This window comes from Oncorhynchus clarkii, chromosome 10 (genome assembly GCF_045791955.1).
Source record: "Oncorhynchus clarkii lewisi isolate Uvic-CL-2024 chromosome 10, UVic_Ocla_1.0, whole genome shotgun sequence".
Lineage (NCBI taxonomy): Eukaryota > Metazoa > Chordata > Actinopteri > Salmoniformes > Salmonidae > Oncorhynchus > Oncorhynchus clarkii.
Window position 1 is genome coordinate 49545463 of NC_092156.1, and position 19095 is coordinate 49564557.

The 19095-nt window shown below is 41.9% G+C and overlaps 1 protein-coding gene across 1 annotated transcript in view; it reads left to right on the forward strand.

The window, feature by feature from the left end:
* Positions 1 to 13788, forward strand: part of LOC139418713 (calcium-binding protein 8-like) — a 78129-nt gene extending 64341 nt beyond the window's left edge. The window contains exon 6 of the mRNA XM_071168365.1: positions 13661 to 13788. Coding sequence (XP_071024466.1) covers positions 13661 to 13788 — 128 coding nt within the window. The remainder of the gene's footprint in view (positions 1 to 13660) is intronic.
* The last annotated feature ends 5307 nt before the right edge of the window (positions 13789 to 19095 follow it).

The following is a 19095-nucleotide window of genomic DNA, read 5'->3' on the forward strand; positions in this document are numbered from 1 at the left end:
CAAAAATAAACAGGTGTGTGCCTTTCCAAATCATGTCCAATCAATTGAATTTACCACAGTTGTAGAAACATCTCAAGGATGATCAATGGAAACAAGATCCACCTAAGCTCAGTTTTGAGTCTCAAAGTAAAGGGGCTGAATACTTATGTAAATAAGGCATTTCTGTTTTTAAATTAGCTAAAAAATCTAAATACCTGTTTTCGCTTTGTCAATATTGGGCTATTGTGTAAAATAATGTAATCCGTTTCAGAATAAGGCTGTAACGTAACGTGAAAAAGGGGAAGGTGTCTGAATAGTTTCCGAATGCACTGTATGTCCTAAATACATTTACATTGAAAAATGTTGTCATTTAGCAGATGCTCTTATCCAGAGCGACTTACAGTTAGTGCATTCTTCTTACAAACTTCTTAGTGCTAGGCGTCCCGCTAGCGGGACAACTTCCGGTGAAACTGGAGGGCGCGCAATTCAAATAAATAATCATAACAATTATGGATATTAAACATTTAGGTAGATACAAGTGTCTTATATCAGTTGAAAGCTTAAATTATTGTTAATCTAACTGCACTGTCCGATATACAGTAGGAGGACGTCGCCCAACATCAAAATATTTTTCCACGGGCCTCCCGGGTGGCGCAGTGGTTAAGGGCGCTGTACTGCAGCCCCAGCTGTGCCATCAGAGTCCTGGGTTCGCGCCCAGGCTCTGTCGTAACCGGCCGCGACCGGGAGGTCCGTGGGGCGACGCACAATTGGCCTAGCGTCGCCCGGGTTAGGGAGGGCTTGGTCGGTAGGGGTGTCCTTGTCTCATCGCGCACCAGTGACTCCTGTGGCGGGCTGGGCGCAGTGTACGCTAGCCAAGGTGGCCAGGTGCACGGTGTTTCCTCCGGCGCATTGGTGCTGCTGGCTTCCGGGTTGGATGTGCGCTGTGTTAAAGAAGCAGCGGCTTGGTTGGTTGTGTGTCGGAGGACGCATGACTTTCAACCTTCGTCTCTCCCGAGCCCGTACGGGAGTTGTAGCGATGAGACAAGATAGTAGCTACTACAGCAATTGGATACTACGAATTTGGGGAGAAAAAGGGGTAAAAAATAAATAAATTTAAAAAATATATATATTTTTCCACCGGCACAAGTTTCATAAATTCACAAATAGCGATTAAAGATTCACTTACTTTTTGAAAATTATCCTCTGATTTGTCATCCAATGGGTCCCAGCTATAACATGTAGTGTAGTTTTGTTAGATAAAATCCTTCTTTATATCCCAAAAAGTCAGTTTAGTTGGCGTCTTCTTTTTGAGTAATCAACATGCAGAGAAAGGAATCCAAAAATCTACCGCTAAACTTTAAAACAAGTCAAAATACATTTCTATTGACTCCTCGGATAGCCTAAAATGTAATCAAACTATAATATTTCATACGGAAAGAAGTATGTTCAATAGAAAACTGATATTAGCAGGTGCATCTTGTCTTCATCGTGCGCCCAAAAACGAATTTCCAAGACTTTGTTCTTGTACTAAAACTGTTCTTTCTCATTAGTTTTGGAATAAACAAGTCTGAAACCTTGAACACAGAGTTCTGACACCCTGAGGAAGCCATGGAAATTGCATGCTGGGAGATAGATTTTATTATTTCCCTGTACTTTCCATTGTAAGAGCATGGGCTCTCAAAAAAAAGCAAATTCCGGTTGGTTTTTCTTTGGATTTTCCCCAACAATATCTATTGTGTTATAGTCCCCTACATTATTTTGACATTTCCACAAGTGTTTTCTTTCCAATGGAACCAATTATATGCATATCCTGGCTTCAGGGCCTGAGCAACAGGCAGTTTACTTTAGGCACGTCAGTCAGGCGGAAATTGAGAAAAAAGGACACTAGCCCTAACAAGTTTTAAGATAGCTAGATGGGACAACCACATCACAGGCATAGCAAGTACATTTTTCCTCAGTAAAGTAGTTGTCAGTAGTCAGAGCTGGGGGGGGGAGAAGTTCTGGTTCAGGTTTTGTGTTGTATATTTTTGGGGGGTGTGGGGTTAGTCATGGTGAGGAAGATAATTATTTAAGACACTGTTTGAAGAGGTAGAAAGCGTTATGTTTGGGGAGAATCCAACTAAATACATTACTGAGTACCACTCTTTATATTTTCAAGCATGGTGGTGGCTGCATCATCTTATGGGTATGCATGTAATCGGGAAGGACTATAAGTATTTTAGGATAAAAAAAATAAACTGTATAGAGCTAAGTACAGGCAATATCCTAGAGGAAAATCAGGTTCAGTCTATCACCAGACACTGGGTGATAGATTCAATTCACCATTCAGCAGGACAATAACCTAAAACACAAAGCCAAATCTAGACTGGAGTTGCTTATGAAAATGGCAGTCTAGCAATGATCAACAACCAACTTGACAGAGGTTGAAGAATTTTTAAAAGAATAATGTGCAAATATTGTACAATCCAGGTGTGCAAAGCCCTTAGCCAGAATGACTCACAGCTGTAATCGCTGCCAATTTGATTTTAACGTGTATTGACTCAGGGGTGTGAATACTTATGTAAATGAGATGTCAGTATTTCATTTAAAAACTTAAAAAAATCACTTTGTCATCATGGGGTATTTTGAGAAAAAAATATTTTTAAGCCATTTTGAATTCAGGTTGTAACACAACAAATGTGGAATAAGTCAAGGGCTATGAATACTTTCTGAAGGCAGTGTACATATCAGTGGAGGCTGCTGAGGGGAGGACAGCTCATAATAATGGCTGGAACAGTGCGAATGGAATGGCATCAAACACATAGGATGTATTTGATACCATTCCACTTATTCCACTCCAGCCATTACCACGAGCCCATCCTTCCCAATTAAGGTGCTACCAACCTCCTGTGGTACATATAGGTAGGGCTAAAGTGACTAGGCAACAGGATAGATAAGAGAGAAACAGCATTGTATGTGGTGAGTGTGAAAGTGTGTGAGTGTGCGTATGTAGTGTGTGTATGTGTTTGTGTGTTGGGGTGTCATTGTAAGTATGTGTGGGCAGATTTCAGTGTGTGCATAGAGTCAGTGAAGGAGAGTCAGTGCAACAAAAGGTAGATGTGTGTGTTGGGATGTCAGTGTAAGTATGTATGAGTGTGTGTGTGTGAGTCCAGTGTGAATGCATAGAGTCAGTGCTAGATAATTAGTGCAAAAAAGTGTCAATGCAGGTAGTGAGGGAAGCCATTTGATTAGATTTTTAGCTGTCTTGTTTAGCAGTCATATGGCTTGGGGGTAGAAGCTGTTCAGGGTCCTGTTGGTTCCAGACTTGGTAAACTGGTACCATTGCCACGTGGTAGCAGAGATAGGTCTATGGCTTGGGTGACTGGAGTCTTTAAAAAAAATTGGGCCTTCCTCTGGCACCGCCTTGTATAGAGGCCCGGGATGGCAGGGAGCGCAGCCCTAGTGATGTACTGGGCAGTACTCATCACCCTCTGTAGTGCCTTGTGGTTGTGTGCCTTGCAGATGCCATACCAAGCTGTGATGCAGCAAGTCAAGATGCTCTCCATGTTGAAGCCGTTGAACGTTTTGAGGATATGAGGGCCCATGCCAGCGGGAAGAGTCCCTGCCGTGCCCTCTTCACAACCGTGTGGGTGTGTGTGGACCATGTTAATTCCTTAGTGATGTGGACACCGAGGAACTTGAAGCACACTGCCAGGTCTCTAACCTTCTCCCTATAGGCTGCCTCATCATCGTAAGCAAACTTAACTATGGTGTTAGAGTAGTGCACGACCACGCGTGGGTTAACAGGGAGTACAGGAGGGGACTAAGCACACACCCCTGAGGTGCCCGCCTGTTGATGGTCGGATGTTGGATCTTAACATGATCACTCTTTTCTCACAGAGAATTTTCCCTTTTGCATCAGGTAATTCAAATGAGTCTCGTGATTCCTTAAAGATAAGCAGATTTCATTTTCTCAATGCGGGGACAGTCGAGTCATTGGGATCAGGCTCGCTATCAAATAATATTCTTGCTCGCTAAAATGCAAGGCCTAAGTCCCTTTACCACAACATTAAAATGTAAAAAATCTGAAATGCAGCCCTACACATCAACAACCCTCCTTTGATATACACTGTAGCTTAATAACACAAGATTGATAGGTCCTCACTAGGCTACGACATAGAAGTGTAAAGTGTATCATAAGACTATGAATGAGCTGTCAAAATGGAGTGACATTTATTTTTTTGTCAGTATGTATTGTGTAGATTGATGGGGAAAAAACAATTTAATCTATTTTAGAATACGGCTGAATTATTTCTCAATGCACTGTATATAGTGTATCTTGAAAGACTATGGTTCTAAGCAGGACTAAGGTAGAGGGGAAGAGGCGAAGCGGGAGGGCTCATTCTCACCAAAATCTGTCCAGAATACGCCCAATGCGTTTTTATGGACTTAATATGCACACATAAACTTGTTGTCTGCCTTAATTTCCTGCCTTAGGGACAACAACTCGCATTGTTAGGGCGGAGACATGAGCATCTCGTCATTATATACGGATCTTTGACTAAGGTAATACCTATTTTAGGTAGTGGTAATGAGGTGACCAATAACAGTTGCAATTGAGATCAGCTGTGCGGGTGAATTTAGAGCATATTGGTGGTTTACCGAGACATCAGCTAGAGATAAACTAGTGCCATCGATGATTGCAATCGGCCCCTTGATATTTGATTATATAAGCTACATTTTGTCAGATAATGAAAGGTGTGAAAAGCGATAATAGACTACTGTTTGTTTCCCTGGCTGAGTTGATGAGCTGATTTGGGACATAAGTTGATTGACAGATGTAGAACAATGAACTTTCCTCCAGTGTGGATGCTCGTCCACATTTTATAGTTAGACTATTTATAATTTGCATAGGTGGGTAGAGTACTGAAAATCTGTACATAAGTAAAAGTACTTTTACTTTAAGTTTAATTTACTCCAGAAAAAGTAAAAGCCCTCTTAAGAAACTACTACCGAAAACTACTATTTTTTTACACCTTATGGTCAACGGTGACAGCAACAAAAGAGACAATAACTTAGTGCAATTGATTTTACATTAATGTATTACTTAAGCCTGCCAGCACCATCTTATTGATGTCCTTCAGCGCAGGTAGCCTCCAATGAGACTGTACAGTTTCAATTACGGTCTTATTCAAAGTTGACTTAATATCTATCAATGTGCTCGATTTCATAAAAAGATTAATGGGACTAAATTACCCTGACTGACCGGTGCCCCCGCACATTGACTCTGTACCGGTACACCCTGTATATAGCCTCACTCTTGTTATTTTACTGCTGCTGTTTAATTATTTGTTACTCTTATTTTCTTTATTTTTTTACTTATCTCTTTTTTACTGAACACTTATTTTTCTTTAACCTTCTTAAAGCATTGTTGGTTAAGGGCTTGTAAGTAAGCATTTCACTGTAAGGTTTACACCTCTTGTATTTTGCACGTGACAAATACGATTTGATATTTTGAGACACTGGAATAGCTTTAATGGGAAAAAAAATCACAACATCATTTCAAGTACATATGGTAAATGCGTACTAAAAAGAAAGGAGAGGTTTGCATACTAATAACATGATGGATAGTGAAATGTCTATTGATTGTCGTTTGACTGTTGTAACACTTACCTGGTCCTCTGTGATATTTCATTCTGAATGAAAAATAAAGCAACACACTTGCAAAAAAACGTTGAGAGCCAATGAACGCAAGAGTTTTGATGAAAGCTATTTTGAATATATTTTTATTGGCTTCTTGAAATGTTCATTCTAAGGTAAAGGGGAACCAAGAGTATCGAGTACATGTAAAAAAAAAAAATTAAAAAATGTAATCACCAAGTTTAGAGTTTCATTTAAAGACAAAGACATGTTTGATAGCCATGCCATATAGATTGCAAAATAGTTGGGAATAGATTTTTGACGTACCGATTCCATGGCACACGGTTTATGAACTGATACATAAAACGGATTCAAAATTTTTCAAATAAAATTATTATACAGAATTCTTGCAACCAACAGAATGGTATTTATATGGGGGATACAACCTTCTCAGCTCTTAAGATTTTGCTGCAAAGAGGCAGAATCATTAGATAATTTGTTTTGGTACTGTCCATTTGTAGCTTGTTTTTGGTCACAGGTCCAGGAATGGCTGAAGAATTGCAATATTTACCTGGAACGAACCCTGCAGATAACATTACTGGGCGATCTGAAAAGTCATAGTCAATAAATCAATAATATAATAATACTTTTAGCAAAAAAATATATTTTCAATTTACAATCTTTAGGAACAATGAGAATAGAAAGGATCAAATTGTATTAGTCACACACACGTGGTTAGCAAATGTTATTGTGAGTGTAGCGAAATGCTTGTGCTTCTAGTTCTGACAGTGCAGCAATATCTAACAAGTAATCTAACAAGTCCACAACAACTACCTAATACATACTATCTACAGTAAGTAAAGGAATGGAATAAGAATACATACATATAAATATATGGATGAGCAATGACCGAGGGGCATAAGCAAGATGCAATAGATGGTACAAAATTCAATATATACATATGAGATGAGTAATGAAAGATATGTAAACATTGTTAAAGTGACTAGTGATCCATTTATTTATTAATTTCAAGTCTGTATGTAGGCAGTAGCCTCACTGTGTTAGTGATGGTTGTTTAACAGTCTGATGGCCTTGAAATAGAAGCTTTAAGCTTTAACTTTTTGGCCTTCCTGTGACATCAGGTGCTGTAGGTGTCCTGGAGGGCCGGTAGTTTTCCCCCAGTGATGCGTTGTGCAGACAGTACCACCCTCTGGAGAGCCCTACGGTTATGGGCAGTGCAGTTGCCGTACCAGGTGGTGATGCAGCCCGACAGGAAAAAATTGTGAGGGTTTTAGGTGACTAGCCAAAATTCTTCAGCCTCCAGAGGTTGAAGACGTGCTGTTGCGCCTTCTTCACCACACTTCCGGCGCCGACAGAGATGGCCACCTCGCTTCGCGTTCCTAGGAAACTATGCAGTTTTTAGTTTTTTTATGTGTTATTTCTTACATTGGTACCCCAGGTCATCTTAGGTTTCATTACATACAGTCGAGAAGAACTACTGAACATAAGAGCAGCGTCAACTCACCATCAGTACGACCAAGAATATGACTTTCGCGAAGCGGATCCTGTGTTCTGCCTTTCACCCAGGACAACGGAATGGATCCCAGCCGGCGACCCAAAAAAACGACTTCGTAAAAGGGGGAAACGGAGCGGTCTTCTGGTCAGACTCCGGAGACGGGCACATCGTGCACCACTCCCTAGCATTCTTCTCGCCAATGTCCAGTCTCTTGACAACAAGGTTGATGAAATCCGAGCAAGGGTAGCATTCCAGAGGGACATCAGAGACTGTAACGTTCTTTGCTTCACGGAAACATGGCTCACTGGAGAGACGCTATCGGAGTCGGTGCAGCTAGCTGGTTTCTCCACGCATCGCGCAGACCGAAACAAACATCTTTCTGGTAAGAAGAGGGGCGGGGGCGTATGCTTCATGGTTAACGTGACGTGGTGTGATCATAACAACATACAGGTACTCAAGTCCTTCTGTTCACCTGATTTAGAATTCCTCACAATCAAATGTCGACCGCATTATCTACCAAGGGAATTCTCTTTGATTATAATCACAGCCGTATATATTCCCCCCCAAGCAGACACATCGATGGCTCTGAACGAACTTTATTTGACTCTTTGCAAACTGGAATCCATTTATCCGGAGGCTGCATTCATTGTAGCTGGGGATTTTAACAAGGCTAATCTGAAAACAAGACTCCCTAAATTTTATCAGCATATCGATTGCGCAACCAGGGCTGGAAAAACCTTGGATCACTGCTATTCTAAATTCCGCGACGCATATAAGGCCCTGCCCCGCCCTCCTTTCGGAAAAGCTGACCACGACTCCATTTTGTTGATCCCTGCCTACAGACAGAAACTAAAACAAGAAGCTCCCGCGCTGAGGTCTGTTCAACGCTGGTCCGACCAATCTGATTCCACGCTCCAAGACTGCTTCCATCACGTGGACTGGGATATGTTTCGTATTGCGTCAGACAACAACATTGACGAATACGCTGATTCAGTGAGCGAATTCATTAGAACGTGCGTTGAAGATGTCGTTCCCATAGCAACGATTAAAACATTCCCAAACCAGAAACCGTGGATTGATGGCAGCATTCGCGTGAAACTGAAAGCCCGAACCACTGCTTTTAATCAGGGCAAGGTGACCGGAAACATGACCAAATACAAACAGTGTAACTATTCCCTCCGCAAGGCAATAAACAAGCTAAGCGTCAGTATAGAGACAAAGTAGAATCTCAATTCAACGGCTCAGACACAAGAGGTATGTGGCAGGGTCTACAGTCAATCACGGATTACAAAAAGAAAACCAGCCCCGTCACGGACCAGGATGTCTTGCTCCCAGGCAGACTAAATCACGTTTTTGCCCGCTTTGAGGACAATACAGTGCCACTGACACGGCCCGCAACTAAAACATGCGGACTCTCCTTCACTGCAGCCGACTTGAGGAAAACATTTAAACGTGTCAACCCTCGCAGGGCTGCAGGCCCAGACGGCATCCCCAGCCGCGCCCTCAGAGCATGCGCAGACCAGATGGCTGGTGTGTTTACGGACATATTCAATCAATCCCTTTCCCAGTCTGTTGTTCCCACATGCTTCAAGAGGGCCACCATTGTTCCTGTTCCCAAGAAAGCTAAGGTAACTGAGCTAAACGACTACCGCCCCGTAGCACTCACTTCCGTCATCATGAAGTGCTTTGAGAGACTAGTCAAGGACCATATCACCTCCACCCTACCTGACACCCTAGACCCACTCCAATTTGCTTACCGCCCAAATAGGTCCACAGACGATGCAATCTCAACCACACTGCACACTGCCCTAACCCATCTGGACAAGAGGAATACCTATGTAAGAATGCTGTTCATCGACTACAGCTCGGCATTTAACACCATAGTGCCCTCCAAGCTCGTCATCAAGCTCGAGACCCTGGGTCTCGACCCCGCCCTGTGCAACTGGATACTGGACTTCCTGACGGGCCGCCCCCAGGTGGTGAGGGTAGGCAACAACATTTCCACCCCGCTGATCCTCAACACTGGGGCCCCACAAGGGTGCGTTCTGAGCCCTCTCCTGTACTCCCTGTTCACCCACGACTGCGTGACCACGCACGCCTCCAATTCAATCATCAAGTTTGCGGACAACACAACAGTGGTAGGCTTGATTACCAACAACGACGAGGCAGCCTACAGGGAGGAGGTGAGGGCCCTCGGTGTGTGGTGTCAGGAAAATAACCTCACACTCAACGTCAACAAAACTAAGGAGATGATTGTGGACTTCAGGAAACAGCAGAGGGAACACCCCCTTATCCACATCGATGGAACATGTGTTGGAGAGGGTAGTAAGTTTTAAGTTCCTCGGCGTACACATCACAGACAAACTGAATTGGTCCACCAACACAGACAGCATCGTGAAGAAGGCGCAGCAGCGCCTCTTCAACCTCAGGAGGCTGAAGAAATTTGGCTTGTCACCAAAAGCCCTCACAAACTCCTACAGATGCACAATCGAGAGCATATATACAATGTGGTTTCAGAGCTGGTAATGAGTGCACCTCAGCCACGCTCAAGGTCCTAAACGCTATCATAACCGCCATCGATAAAAGACAATACTGTGCAGCCATATTCATCGACCTGGTGTAACGGATGTGAAACGGCTAGCTTAGTTAGCGGTTGTGCAGCGCTAAATAGCGTTTCAATCGGTGACGTCACTTGCTCTGCAAGTGTAGTTCCCCTTGCTCTGCAAGTGCCGTGGCTTTTGTGGAGTGATGGGTAACGATGCTTCGTGGGTGACTGTTGTTGATGTGTGCAGAGGGTCCCTGGTTCGCGCCCGGGTATGGGCGAGGGGACGGTATAAAGTTATACTGTTACATTGATGCTGTTGACCCGGATCACTGGTTGCTGCGGAAAAGGAGGAGGTCAAAAGGGGGGTGAGTGTAACGGTTGTGAAACGGCTAGCTTAGTTAGCGGTTGTGCAGCGCTAAGTAGCGTTTCAATCGGTGACGTCACTTGCTCTGAGACCTTGAAGTAGTAGTTCCCCTTGCTCTGCAAGGGCCGTGGCTTTTGTGGAGCGATGGGTAACGATGCTTCGTGGGTGACTGTCGTTGATGTGTGCAGAGGGTCCCTGGTTCGCACCCGGGTATGGGCGAGGGGACGGTCTAAAGTTATACTGTTACACTGGCCAAGGCTTTCGACTCTGTCAATCACCACATTCTTATTGGCAGACTCAATAGCCTTGGTTTCTCAAATGATTGCCTTGCCTGGTTCACCAACTACTTCTCAGATAGAGTTCAGTGTGTCAAATCGGAGGGCCTGTTGTCCGGACCTCTGGCAGTCTCTATGGGGGTGCCACAGGGTTCAATTCTCAGGCCGACTCTTTTCTCTGTATACATCAATGATGTCGCTCTTGCTGCTGGTGATTCTCTGATCCACCTATACGCAGACGACACCATTCTGTATACTTCAGACCCTTCTTTGGACACTGTGTTAACTAACCTCCAGACGAGCTTCAATGCCATACAACTCTCCTTCCGTGGCCTCCAACTGCTCTTAAATGCAAGTAAAACTAAATACATGCTCTTCAACCGTTCGCTGTCCGCACCTGCCCGGCCTTCCAGTATCACTACTCTGGACGGCTCTGACTTAGAATATGCTTCCTATTTCACAACAAAGCATCCTTCACTCATGCTGCCAAACATACCCTCGTAAAACTGACCATCCTACCGATCCTCGACTTAAGCGATGTCATTTATAAAGTTGCCTTCAACACTTTACTCAACAAATTAGATGCAGTCTATCACAGTGCCATCCGTTTTGTCACCAAAGCCCCATATACTACCCACTACTGTGACCTGTACGCAGTTGGCTGGCCCTCGCTTCATACTCGTTGCCAAACCCACTGACTCCAGGTCATCTACAAGTCTCTGATAGGTAAAGCCCCGCCTTATCTCAGCTCACTGGTCACCATAGCAGCACCCACTCGTAGCACGTGCTCCAGCAGGTATATCTCACTGGTCACCCCCAAAGCCAATTCCTCTTTGGCCGCCTTTCCTTCCATTTCTCTGCTGCCAATGACTAGAACGAACTGCAAAAATCACTGAAGCTGGAGACTTATATCTCCCTCACTAGCTTTAAGCACCAGCTGTCAGAGCAGCTCACAGATCACTGCACCTGTACATAGCCCATCTGTAAACAGCCCATCCAACTACCTCATCCCCATACTGTATTTATTTATCTTGCTCCTTTGCACCCCAGTATCTCTACTTGCACATTCATCTTCTGCACATCTACCATTCCAGTGTTTAATTGCTATATTGTAATTACTTCGCCACCATGGCCTATTTATTGCCTTAACTCCCTTATCTTACCTCATTTGCACTCACTGTATATATATATATTTTATTTTTTCTACTGTATGTTTTGTTTATTCCATGTGTAACTCTGTGTTGCTGTATGTGTCGAACTGCTATTCTTTATCTTGGCCAGGTCGCAGTTGCAAATGAGCACTTGTTCTCAACTAGCCTACCTGCTTAAATAAAGGTGAAATAAAAAACTAAAATAAAGAGATAGATGGGAGGGGTTGAATGGAGCTGAAGGTTGGGACTAATAACAAAATAAGTAATGTAAAACATACTGTGCCTGTAAAACATATATAGGTTAAGAACTTTTTTGAAAGAGCACAGTTTGAAATATATGGCAAATAGATATCAAACCAGATGGACATCATAAATATTTTACCTTCATTTAACTAGGCAAGTCAGTTAAGAACAAATTCTTATTTTCAATGACGGCCTAGGAACAGTGGGTTTCAGGAGTAAGTTCTTTGTTTCTGGCAATTTTGAGCATGTAATCAAACCCACAAATACAGATACTCCAGATACTCAACTAGTCTAAAGCTAGCCAGTTGTATTGCTTCTTTAATCAGGACAACAGTTTTCAGCTGTGCTAACAATTGCAAAAGGAAATACGCCTTTTTCTTTGCAACTCTGCCTAGAAGGCCAGCATCCCGGAGTCGCCTCTTCACTATTGACGTTGAGAACATATCCTGTATCTTAGCATCTGTCTGTCCTGTAGCTTAGCATCCACTTCACCGGACCATTACTGTATTGAGTGTGTCACTGGTAATTCCTGTTTAAGTTTTTGCTTCTAATCAGGAGGATATAGTTATGGTCTGATTTGCCAAGGGGAGGGTGAGGGAGGGCCTTGTATACGTTTCTATGTGGGGAGTAAAGGTGATCTAGAGTTTTGTCGCCTCTAGTTGCACAGGTGTTAAAATTTAGGTAAAACGGATTTCCATTTCCCTACATTAAAATCACCAGCCACGAGAAATACCTCCTCTGGATGTACATTTTCCTGTTTGCTTATGGCCCTATACAGCTCGTTGAGTGCGGTCTTTGTACCAGCATTGGATTGTGGTGGTAAATAGAGAGCTACAAAAAATATAGATGAAAACTCTCCTGGTAAATGGCATGGTCTGCAGCTTATTATGAGCTATTCTAACTCAAGCGAGCAAAAATGTGAGACTTCCTTAACATTAGAGATTGTGCACCAGCTGTTGTTAACAAACAGACACAACCTCCTCCCTTCGTCTTACCCGAGTCTGCCATCCGGATTGAATAACCAGCGAGATGTATATTATCCATGTCCTCTTTCAGCCACGACTCTGAGAAACAGAATATTCAAGTTTTCAGTTCCCGTTGAAAGGACAGCCTCGAACGGCGCTCATCCAGTTTGTTCTCTCGTGACTGCATGTTCGGCAATAGAACAAAGGGCAAAGGCAGTTGATTTGCTCGTCAACATCGTCTCGTCAAGTAGATTTCTAGACATAAGCAAAAATCAGTCTCAACGTACTGTTAATTAGGATAGTACAATACACAACGTGCAATTTTGAAATATGGTAGTGCATTAGCAGTTTCCCTTTTGTTAAGACAATCACTCAATTAGCCAATGTCAGCTAATATTTTATAGATTGCTGGGTAAGTTAGTCTAGCCAGCTTTCTAAACCTTGTAGCTGTCATGGCTGGATTATTGACCAGGGGCCCTGGCCCACATTGATTTTGTTAGTCACTCTCACTCAGATATCATATGAACATGGCATAAGTCATGGCAAAATGTGTAGAATTGCAAGAAATTAGTATTCAAAATATCCCATCCTATGGCTAAATGTGTAGAACTTCAGGAAATTTGCTTTAAAACTGCAATATTTTCTCTCCATGCCATGGCAAAATATGTATCATTGCAGTATAATTGTTTTAAACTGCAACATTTTATCTAAGCCCCATGGAAAAAGATGTAGAATTGCAGGACATTAACTTTAATTAAAGCTGCCCATTTCTCTGTCCGCAGCCAAGAGACAGGCCACTAACATGTTTTGTCCACGAGGTGTACAACCAAATCTTGCTTAGGGTCCCAAAAATGATATAAACTTTATTTGATTAGATTGTGATGTTAGGCGAGGGGAGGCACATTATCCTCCGATGTAGTAAGCGACTTTTCTTATACTTATTTCTTCTCTTTTTTTCTCTTCTGTCCTCTCCTCTTCTGTCCTCTTCTGCTCTTTCGTTCAGTCCATCCTAAGAAGAAGAACAGACAGACGTGCGTGAGGAAGAGTCTGATCTGTGCCTTCGCCATGGCCTTCATTATCAGCGTCATGCTCATCGCGGCCAATCAGATGCTGCGGAATGGCATGGAGTAGCCAATCACAATGTGAGCCTGGGGAGTGGGCGGAACAGTATTATAACCTCACTTCCTCTCTCTGCAGTAAAAAAAAAAAAAGGAAGACAGAGCAGCCAGAACCCAAACACATCTGTGAAGGACAACTATATATGTTCTTTTAAATAAAGTTTGTTGTGATTTATACCGTAAACAGACAAGAGGGTGCAAGGCCTGATGGACAACAAAGTAAAACGAAAAGCCATTTTTTTCAAGTCACTAGGAGGACTTGATTAACATAGATAGACTGGAAGGGATGCAAAGCAATCGTTTTATATTTTGTGGGGATTATTCCTTTCATTTCTGTATCAGAGAAGGCCAGGCGTTTAAATTAAGATTGCTTTTCTAATCTCCCCTTTAAAAGATTTTCTAATCAACAGCAATCTATTCAATATGCAGCAGGTGCTTTGAGCCATTCCTGAACTTTTGGTTCTGGTGTTCATATTATTTCAGGAAGGCAATATCTGAGGATACTGGTACTGTACTACTGTTTAATGTTTTAAACTGTATATAAACATGTTAATCTGTTCATTTTTTAAAATTATTGTACTATCTTATATTTAGATTGTATATCTACTCAGTCACTCAGCTGTGGACATTCTACACATTTATTTTTACACTGTGACAGAGGTGGTTTGCGACTTAAGGACAGACTTGGGTTGGCTCCCAGAGCAAACACCAAAGCTTTAGCTCTGCTAACTAACATAGTCTTCAGTAAAATAGTCGACCTTCTACTGTACACCTGACATTCACTCCCTCGCAATGTTCTTACAATATAGTTGACTGTCTATTTGTCTGTCTGTCTGTATACACTGCAATGTGACTGTGGATATTCAAAGGCACTGTATGTATGTAGAGTATTTACCATATGTCGTGTCATTCTACGTGTCCATAGGACAGTGTGCTGTGTGTGTGTGCTAGACTGTCTATGTTTGGTCAAGGTTGCTGCCTGGTGGCTATGGAGAGAACTTCACCCAAATGCTTGGAATTTGAACCACGGATAACACAGTTGTGGTCTAAAATGTCTTTGACCAGGCCCGATTAAGATTGCTTTTCATTCCAGGAGGCTTTTGGGTTTTTCCACTTTTGCCCTCGTTCACTCCCCTTCACAAATCTAATAGGACTAGATTGTTGAAAGCATATGGTGGAAACTCCAACACCTATCCGACCTGAAGGCTTGGTGGAGCTTTTTCTTTACACCTACTGTACCAATCTAGGGCCAATATTCATGAAGCATCTCAGAGTAGGAGTGGTGAACCATTACCACCTAGCGGATTCATGTCATTTAAACTGCTGGCCATAAGACTTACAAAGCGTCTGAGTAGTGCTAAGAAGATACATTTTACTCTTGCTCTTATGGGTGAAAATAAAAGCTATGCATGAAGCCTCTTTCGTCATTAGAGTTCCACCTCGTTGACAGATATTTAGGAGACCTCATGAGCTGTCCTAACCAGTTGAGGGACAACAATGAATAAAAGCAGTGGAACTGGCTTTGAGGTCCAGAGTTGAGTTTGAGGGCACTAGGCTAACAAAAATATATATACAGTGCCTTGCGAAAGTATTCGGCCCCCTTGAACTTTGCGACCTTTTGCCACATTTCAGGCTTCAAACATAAAGATATAAAACTGTATTTTTTGTGAAGAATCAACAACAAGTGGGACACAATCATGAAGTGGAACAGCATTTATTGGATATTTCAAACTTTTTTAACAAAACAAAAACTGAAAAATTATGCGTGCAAAATTATTCAGCCCCTTTACTTTCAGTGCAGCAAACTCTCTCCAGAAGTTCAGTGAGGATCTCTGAATGATCCAATGTTGACCTAAATGACTAATGATGATAAATACAATCCACCTGTGTGTAATCAAGTCTCCGTATAAATGCACCTGCACTGTGATAGTCTCAGAGGTCCGTTAAAAGCGCAGAGAGCATCATGAAGAACAAGGAACACACCAGGCAGGTCCGAGATACTGTTGTGAAGAAGTTTAAAGCCGGATTTGGATACAAAAAGATTTCCCAAGCTTTAAACATCCCAAGGAGCACTGTGCAAGCGATAATATTGAAATGGAAGGAGTATCAGACCACTGCAAATCTACCAAGACCTGGCCGTCCCTCTAAACTTTCAGCTCATACAAGGAGAAGACTGATCAGAGATGCAGCCAAGAGGCCCATGATCACTCTGGATGAACTGCAGAGATCTACAGCTGAGGTGGGAGACTCTGTCCATAGGACAGCAATCAGTCGTATATTGCACAAATCTGGCCATTATGGAAGAGTGGCAAGAAGAAAGCCATTTCTTAAAGATATCCATAAAAAGTGTCGTTTAAAGTTTGCCACAAGCCACCTGGGAGACACACCAAACATGTGGAAGAAGGTGCTCTGGTCAGATGAAACCAAAATTGAACTTTTTGGCAACAATGCAAAACGTTATGTTTGGCGTAAAAGCAACACAGCTGAACACACCATCACCACTGTCAAACACGGTGGTGGCAGCATCATGGTTTGGGCCTGCTTTTCTTCAGCAGGGACAGGGAAGATGGTTAAAATTGATGGGAAGATGGATGGAGCCAAATACAGGACCATTCTGGAAGACAACCTGATGGAGTCTGCAAAAGACCTGAGACTGGGACGGAGATCTGTCTTCCAACAAGACAATGATCCAAAACATAAAGCAAAATCTACAATGGAATGGTTCAAAAATAAACATATCCAGGTGTTAGAATGGCCAAGTCAAAGTCCAGACCTGAATCCAATCGAGAATCTGTGGAAAGAACTGAAAACTGCTGTTCACAAATGCTCTCCAACCAACCTCACTGAGCTCGAGCTGTTTTGCAAGGAGGAATGGGAAAAAATGTCAGTCTCTCGATGTGCAAAACTGATAGAGACATACCCCAAGCGACTTACAGCTGTAATCGCAGCAAAAGGTGGCTACAGAAAAGTGCCATTTCTTATCAATCTCTACAGCTTCTGTCCAATAGTGGCAAGTTTAGCTAATGAAGTAACTTCGTCAGTCGTGTCCACGCATGACCAGAATGACACATTGATGAACCGCCAAAGGCCCCTATGTCACAAGTTACTGGAATACATTGGTCACTAATATCTGTTGGAAAAAAGTCTGGTTATTACCACACAAATACTTGCTTGTTAACAAGGTCAAAGAGGTCTCTTTCAGAATGATCCATAAGTATTACCCTGCGAATCATTACCTGAAGAAACTTTAAAAAATACATTTTAACATTGATTGTACTTTTTGTGTTGAGCATCCAGAAACAGTTTCACATTTATTTTGGCATTGTCTACATGTAAAACAATTATGGAAAGATATTCACAGATTTATAATTGTTAATATTCTTGATGACTAGTTTTTTATGGGAGAATGTGCTGCTCGGCTTCCTTAAACATAATAAAGATAAAGAAAAACAATTTTACCTTATAAATCTAATTGTGCTAATTGCAAAATTTCATATTCATAAATGTAAATTCACTAATAAAAAAACACACTTCTGTGTTTTCTATAAGGAATTCGGGCAATACATTAAGACCATTATACATTCTTCTAATAAGAATGTTGTTAAAACAATCAATATGTGTGCATCTTTTAAGGTCTTTGTATAATCTGTCATTTGCTGTACCCCCTAGCATATGTTATTATTGTCTGTTTGTATACTTCTTGTATGTATACTGATTTTTCACCAATTAAAATTACAAAATTAACCGCCAAAGGCACACCCCATTTCTGAAAGGGGCGGAGCTGGACTGTAATTTGTGCCCAAAATCGACCTTTAATATTATCGTAAACCCTAATCTGATCTGGGAGTTTCTGTTGATGTCTTAAAACAGGTTTTTAACAAGATTCCTTTGACCTTTTTCTGAGATGCTTTGTGGATATGAGCTCTGGGGACATATGTACCAAGCAGCTCAGAGTAGTGCTGATCAAGAATCAGTTTTGTCTTTTATATCACAATGAATAGAAAGATTACATGGACAGGATAGAGCTAATCCTAGATCAGTACTCATACTCTGCTACACTTGATACATACAGCCTCTAAAATCCACATACTGTACACACTGTAACGTGTTCAAGAGACAGAGTAGTTTACAGAGGTCGTTCATCGTTAATGTTTTTACTTTCAATATCACATGTGCGGGCTACTACAATGTATTTATATTCTTGGCCCTGTAGTGTAGCTCACCACACACAAAAATCGCCTCGCTGTCTCAGATATTTTAATATATTTATATGCGATTGGTCCATCAGTTTATAATAAAGCCATTATGACCCCTGACACCAGCATCTAATCGTAATGTGTATCTAGATTAGTCATAGTTTTACTATTGAAAATGTTTCTGACATATCTTTTCCGACCTGGTAAAGGGAATGTAACGAAAGAGGTCTATTGCTTGAGGAGATTTCTATCACTGAGTTTCTACAGCGCCTTCGGAAAGTTTTCAGACCCCTTAACTTTTTCCACATTTCGTGAGGTTACAGCCTACAAATTGTTATTTAAATTGTTATTTTACACACAATACCCCATAATGACAAAGCAAAAACAGGTTTAAAAAAAAAAAAACACTGAAATATTACATTTACATAAGTATTCAGACCCTTTACTCAGTACTTTGTTGAAGCACCTTTGGCAGCGATTACAGCCTCGAGTCTTCTTGTGTAAAACACCAGGATGCATAGGAACTGAGAAGTGGTCTGTGGTCCCCAACTGCAGAACCACTCCTTTATTGGGGGTGTCTTGCTAAATGCCTATAATTTCCACCTGTTGTCTATTCCATTTGCACAACAGCATGTGAAATTTATTGTCAATCAGTGTTGCTTCCTAAGTGGACAGTTTGATTTCACAGAAGTGTGATTGACTTGGAGTTACATTGTGTTGTTTAAGTGTTCCCTTTATTTTTTTGAGCAGTGTATATATTTTTTAATACATATTGAACCTCTTATTTTTGTTGGCACAAAACTACCTCCTTACTTTCCTTTATTTCTATGAGTCCCGTGACTCTTGTGGAGGTCGTAGAGCAAAACGGAGAACAACATTGTGTTTGTGAGAGTCTCATCTGTGAATAGGGTGGTGATATTAGTTTGTAGGCCGTTTAGACGTTTTCGTTAGAAGGCCGATTTTTGGGATGTCTCATAGTCTGACAAACACCGCTGTAGCTCGGCCACCTTCCACCGCAGTTGCGGACAGCCAACATAGGCAGATGCCCATGCAAAAAAAAACATATCTCTAGCTTAAACTGACATATTAATTGCTGGGCAATTGTGCGCCGCCTCAAAGGTCTC